Here is a 6517-nt window from a genome sequence, read left to right on the forward strand (position 1 = left end):
AGAAGCTGTACATAGCCTGTGCTCTTGCAGTTTTAATAAAGTTATAACAATCACAACTAAACCTGGCTAGTGACCAGTGCCTTAACCTGCAGATGGAGAACACAGACACAAGTTTTCCTCATTCAGTATATGGACAGGATACACTGCGGCAGCAGAGGCACTTATTAAGGATTCACTGCAGGTGTTGGGGTTCAGGTAGTGAGAATTCAGATCAGAGAGCCCTTTAAGGTTTAAACCAAATAGATTTCAGTATTGAAACTGGCAACCCAAATGAGACCTAGCCAGGCTGGCACCACCTAATGCCTCTGCTCAGTTTTATTTCTCTCCAGCGACTAGGTCAGGAATCGGAATACACTAGATGGTTTGCAAGAATTTCGGAAGTTGTAGACCTTGCACTGGCCAATCAGCGAAGAGCTGTGAAACCATGACTGGATCTGTTTTTTGTGGTACAGCACAACAATAAACAAAGCGAAACCAGGCATTCTGTGTTGGCAGCGATTCCCGCGATTGAGGATTTAAAGCCGGAACAAAGACAGTGTTTGGTGAATTTTATCAAGGGGAAAGATGTTATTGCCCTTGTTTGTACAGGATTTGTGAAAAGCTTAATATACCAGTTAGTGCAGCGATTGGTTAAATAAAAAAAGTACCTGCCTACTGTTGAGAACAAATCCTAATGCTGCGAGGTCAGACGGTTTCCACAAAGTGAAACCAGCTGATGAATCAGGCTCAATGAGACATTCATGTGCGGCCCATTCTGCTTTCTGATTGGATAAACCAAATTATAACTTAAACAACTTGGTTGTCATGCCCAATGTTTTTGTTATTGAGAATAAATCAGCATCACAAAAGCTTCTAGTAAAGCTATATTTGATTTGAGCATGTCTACTATATCTGGAGACATAGTTAAGTCATATTTATGTAATTCAAAATTTAAATCTTGCATACAGTTCCTTTAAACCTATCTGTCCTCTCTCCAGACATTTCCGTGTGTGAGGCCTACCTGCTGGAGCTGTCTCACCTGTTACAGAGCATGGAAGTCCTTCACCGTACTTACTCTGCTCCATCCATCCAGGCTCTACAGGTCACAAATACAATCAAAATTAGACATATTGAAATTTAAATATTCTATCCTTTAACTAATGTTTGTCTTTTTTTAGGCATGTACATTTGAAAGCCCCAAAAAAGAAAAAAGACTCCCAAGAAAATGGCGTACAAAAAACTACAACAAAGACGTCAAAACAACATTACAGGTAAAAATCTGTTGAATAAGCTTTACAACAATAATAACTGAATAATCAAACTGTATACTTGCCTACTGCAGGTTCCCAGCTGCATCTCCTCTGGCTCAATCCGCCTTCATGCTTCAAATCCAAACCTCTCCACTGCTGCTCTGAGCAACGACAAAGGCGAAACCGAGTCTCTAGACTTTAATGTTGATGTAGCCAAGCTCCAGGAAGACTTCTGTCGTGTGGCCACCAACTGTGAGCCATCAAACTGCTATTACTAGAAATCTGTATTTTAACTGTTGACCGGCAGACATTACATTTTTGTCTTTTGTCAAACATTATAGTACTGTCTGTAATACACATAACATTTTTGTCAAAAAATATAAGTTTTTCATTTTCATTTGACTGAAAAACACAGACAAACAAACAAGTTGAGGGCCTGCACTCTATGGAAATGTGCCATAAAACATATATGTCTCCATGCGTACTTCTTTTTATGAACTTTAATACCCTTCTCTGGAATATGCCAACTGTAACATCTCCATGGAGACAAGCAGGCAGTGGACTAGAAAAGTTACACAGTGAACCTTTAAATAAAAAAAAAATCCTGATTATTACCAGCATTTAAAAAAATATACATAGACCTAGTTTTCTGCAGTAATCTTTGGGTAAAGTGTGAAAAGCCTGTAGATGCATGACGTCAAAGTATTTGATTGATGATGATACATCTCATTTCATAACGACTCTCTAATATTGTCTCCTCCAGTGCACACTACTATGAAATCTGCTTTAACTTCTCTGACATCGGAAAGAGAGCGGTTAAGACAATGTGTGGAGAGTGAGACGTGCCCACCTACGTCCCCTCAGGTGGTTGGTCTGAAGAATGCCTTATCAACAGTAAGTTATAAACCTTATAATATCCTTAATGCTATAATAACCCTAATTCTATCATTTTTGAATGATTTAAAGTCCTCAAAATGTCAGCAATAAAAAGGAAGCTGAAATAAGTGATAAATACAGAATAGGAGAATGTGAGCTTTAATAGGATAATTAATGTTATGGCTATTATTGTGATCAGTGAAAATACTGTACATTTGGTCTGTCAGTATACTTACTATATAATTGTAATAACAGTATATTTTTAGACTCAATATTTGCCTACTGCTTTATTTACTGGTGGGGATATTATTCTTATTTTTGTGTTTTGTGTTGGTGCGCCAGAGTATTGAATAATTAACACATTTATGACTCACTGCTGTCAAAAAAGGGTTGTCAGAACTGTTTAAAACTCACTAATAAATACTAGAACTAGGATTGAAGTTAGATACGCATTTGAGCAGGGATCAATACCCTAAATCATGTTAAAATAAACTATTATTGTACACTGTTGAAAATTATAGTTTTGATTGTAATATAGAGATGGTACTGGCCACTGTGTGAGACTTGTAAATTAAAGCATCTTAAGTAGAATCAAAATTTTAAACATAAAAAGTTGTAAAGTAGTTTTTTTTAGTATTGAAATCAAGTTAAAAAAAATCATATTGTGATAAGACAGAGCTATATTACAGATACTAACTACTAAAAGTGTCTCATTGCAATTTATTTATTTCAGTCTTGTTTGTTTTGCAAAGTGCAATTAAAGTGGTCTTCAGTTATCAATTTTCACAATATTTCCTTAAGCTATATTTTAAAGGTCCTATATTACTGTATTTTCCACACTATAGGGTGCACTTAAAAGCCTTTAATTTAATCACAAAATGACTATGCGTCTTATAATCCAGAGCGCCTTATATATGAATTTATTCGGGTGTCTTAGTACGACTTTACTTTACGAAACTACAAAGTCGTACTTTTTGCAGCATTACGGCTCCCGTAGTCAGGAGCATCGCAGAGTAATACATACTGTGATTCCTTTTAATATCAAAATGCACCTGTCAAGAGACACACTTACAATGCCCAATTTAAACTCAAGGCTATTATAAAGTTAAACTGCGAGCTACGTGGAGCAGTGGATGAGAGAAGAGGAACACACATTCCCCCAAGACAGGGCGACTTACGCTACGATCTGCCAATGGATCATGGATGCCTGGGCTAAGGATCAGTATCAACTGTGGTCCGAGTTTTCAGGAAGACCAGAATCATCACTGAGCTGCCAGGTAACGGTAACGACACTGACTCGGATAATGAGGAGAAGGATGCGGGCGTGCTGGAGGCCGTAATCGCCCAACGGTTTGAACAATTATGAGTTATTGTGAATACGCTAACAATTTAGCGGTCTCAGACAGTATTGTTTTTTATGCGTTACAATTGAACAAAGTTGAGAGTTATTGTGAACGAGTTAAGTAAGTTTGATTGACTTATCTAACTGTTGTGTTTCGTTTAATGCGCCTTATAGTCCGGTGCGGTTTATTTGTGAAAAAAGTTTGAAAATAGACCATTCAATGACCTTGCGCCTTATAATCCAGAGTGCCCTATAGTGCGGAAAATACGGTACACCATATTACATTAGTTTTTTTCTGTTTGAGAGAAGAAGAGAGAAGAACCAAGTCTAAATATGTGAGTTTGTGTGCTAAACATGTGTAAATAAAACAAAACTCCAGGTATGTTTCTGATGAGCAAACAACATTATAACAGATCTGAAAATATTGTAGTATGAGCCCTTTCAAATGTGACAGACATAATACTAAATTATAGTGGCTATCCTTAAGAACACAGACCACACATTGCACTTTGTTCTCTTTGAAAATGTCTTGCTCTACACCTACACATTTAATTAACTCTAAATAAGACCCAGGGTGTTTCATCTTGATTACTAAGCCTCGATCTACCACACGCTGTTGGTAAAGATGGCTATGATGACATTATGCTGTTTTATATTTTTGCATATTGCTATTAGGACAGGGAGTTGAAGGAAAAAAAGGGGTTTTATTGAAATGTTTTAGCAGGATTTGGATTTAATAAGAAATGACTGGTTGTGCAATATCTTCAACAGTGTGTACATTATATGGCTGTAAAAATCTAGAATAATGAGATAACGTAATAATTAGAACTGATTTTTTGTGTGTGAAAAAAGTTAACCAGTATATGTTTAGAGCAACTGTTGTATTTGAAGACAAAGTACAGTTAATTTAGAAATAACTCTTTTCAATTAAAATGTTCTTTTTCATTTTGTCTTTGCCACATTAGTTTGCTCTTTTTGCGTAATTTTCCTGGTCAACCCTGCACAGGTCTCAACAGTCAGAAAGAAATCAGATTACTTACATTAGATGTAACTATGTGCATGACATTTCAATTACATAACTCCAGAAGTCAGACAATGATCTGATTTTTGGTGTGCATGTAAACGTAGCCAGTGATTGTGATGGTTTGTCCACAGGCTTTAGCCCAAAACAGTGATCTGAGGGAGCGCCTGTCCAAGATTCACGCTGAGTCCCACATTGTAGAGCCCACAATAATAAATATCACTGCCCCTGTGCAGGTGGGTGCATCCCAAGCATCTTGGATCTTCTTTCATTGTCCACCACAAAATGAATCGTTCAATTTGTCTTCATTTAACATAAGCTTTTACGTGAGAGACACCCACTGTTTTAAAGAAAACCCTCATCAAATTGTTGACCAAATGTTGTTTGTGCATGCTGTCTTGAAACTCCTGAAGAGAAAACAAATGATCCACTTTATGAAGATTTGTATATTACAGCGCTGCGCTAATATACATCTTCTGTTCACTCATTATTCTGCTCCCCTGTGCGTTCAGATCAGCATGCTGCCTTATTTTGATTTCAAATGTGTTTTAAAGCACAATTATGGTGATTATATGTGATTAAACCATATGATTTTATACATTACAGTTATTTAAACATTTGTGAGTTGTCTGAATGCTGTGATCCAGTGTTTTGAACTGCCCCTATAATGATGGTGTTTTTAGCTGTGGGCATTTTGTCTCCTAGAAACAGGAGTCCATGGATGACTCCCATCATCTCGTGCACCAGGTTTCCAATGAGAGCCGGGCCTCCATCGCTGAATCTTTGTCTGAGTTCTTCGATGCGCATGAAGTGTTGTTGTCTGCAAGTTCCTCTGAAAATGAGGTGAGCATTCAAAACTCAGCTACTTAAGCAATATGATTAGTTACTCTGCCCAGTTTTCTGTCTTTCTAACCATGACAAAGAGAGATAGTTAGCATTTCACTTCCTGACTTTCTATCCATTGTAATTGTATGCATGTATGCAATTAAAGTAGAAGTTGTCGTGCTGGAATGTTCCACAGTATGGTATTAAACGTATCTATCTTAATGGAAACAACAATCTAAAGGTCGGGGGTTTCATAGGATTTTAGAACAATAACATTTGTAGTTGAGTAGATAAAAGAGAAGTTTAATGCCATACTGTGGAACATTCCAAGCAAAGCATTTGGAGCATATCCATGGAGACAAGCAGGTGGCAGATCTTTATAAATAAATAGCATTTTGACTCTTCTCAAATGTTTTTGAGATCAGCATGGTTGTCTATGGCAATAACTTTCATCGCTCTGATATGTCCCACATAAAGATTTGGCTTTGTCGTGCAGCAAATGAAAATAATGGGAAAATGAAAGTTAATTACTTTGTTCTAAAAATACTTCCAAGTGAAGGAGAGATTTGACTCAAACTCCAGGGGGACTATTTATCTGGAGCTTGTTAGATCTTCTGCTGACAGGACAGGAAGTCTCAAAAATGTGCCATCCTCCATGGACCATTTCACAGTCCATTTGATCAGGCTTTTGTGTGTTCTAGGTGTCTGAGGATGACTCATACATTAGCGACATCAGTGACAATATTTCTATGGACAACTTCAGCAATGAGACCGAATGTGAAAGATCAAGTTCAGGTTAGTATCTTGACAAAATATAGTATTACTAACACTGTCAAAAATGATCAAGAAAAATCAGTCATAAGAAATATCATCAATTTAACCTCAAGGGCAAGAGTTAGAGGTTGTACATTTGCCTATAAGGGGGAAGAAGGGGGTGGAGGGCTACAGGTTGGAGACCCCTGCTCTAATGTACAAAATAAAATTTTATCAAGCATTGTGTTAAATAGTAAATTATAAGAAGCACAGTTTTTGCAATTCCTACATAAAAAATACTTAAATTAAAAAAACTTTAAAAAAAAACTTAAAATGACTCAAATCATGGTAAATATTCTGAGCATATGTTTTTCATGTAGATGATCCTCTTATATGTATGGTTGCAGTTTTGGTGGAAAATGGCATGTACCAGCGCAGATCCTGTCTGCCCTCCCCCAGTCCCAACAACAG

The 6517-nt window shown here is 37.0% G+C and overlaps 1 protein-coding gene across 1 annotated transcript in view; it reads left to right on the forward strand.

The window, feature by feature from the left end:
• osbpl3b (oxysterol binding protein-like 3b) overlaps nucleotides 1–6515 on the forward strand; it is a gene marked incomplete at its 3' end in the record, with an annotated part of 71740 nt that extends 65225 nt beyond the window's left edge. The window contains exons 8-14 of the mRNA XM_055163883.1: nucleotides 978–1081; nucleotides 1158–1250; nucleotides 1322–1481; nucleotides 1993–2123; nucleotides 5174–5311; nucleotides 5995–6088; nucleotides 6454–6515. Coding sequence (XP_055019858.1) covers nucleotides 978–1081; nucleotides 1158–1250; nucleotides 1322–1481; nucleotides 1993–2123; nucleotides 5174–5311; nucleotides 5995–6088; nucleotides 6454–6515 — 782 coding nt within the window. The remainder of the gene's footprint in view (nucleotides 1–977; nucleotides 1082–1157; nucleotides 1251–1321; nucleotides 1482–1992; nucleotides 2124–5173; nucleotides 5312–5994; nucleotides 6089–6453) is intronic.
• Between the last annotated feature and the right edge of the window lie 2 nt (nucleotides 6516–6517).

The sequence above is a fragment of the Boleophthalmus pectinirostris genome, unplaced genomic scaffold (assembly GCF_026225935.1).
Source record: "Boleophthalmus pectinirostris isolate CB_2022bp ecotype Guang Dong unplaced genomic scaffold, ASM2622593v1 HiC_scaffold_6, whole genome shotgun sequence".
Taxonomy (NCBI): domain Eukaryota; kingdom Metazoa; phylum Chordata; class Actinopteri; order Gobiiformes; family Gobiidae; genus Boleophthalmus; species Boleophthalmus pectinirostris.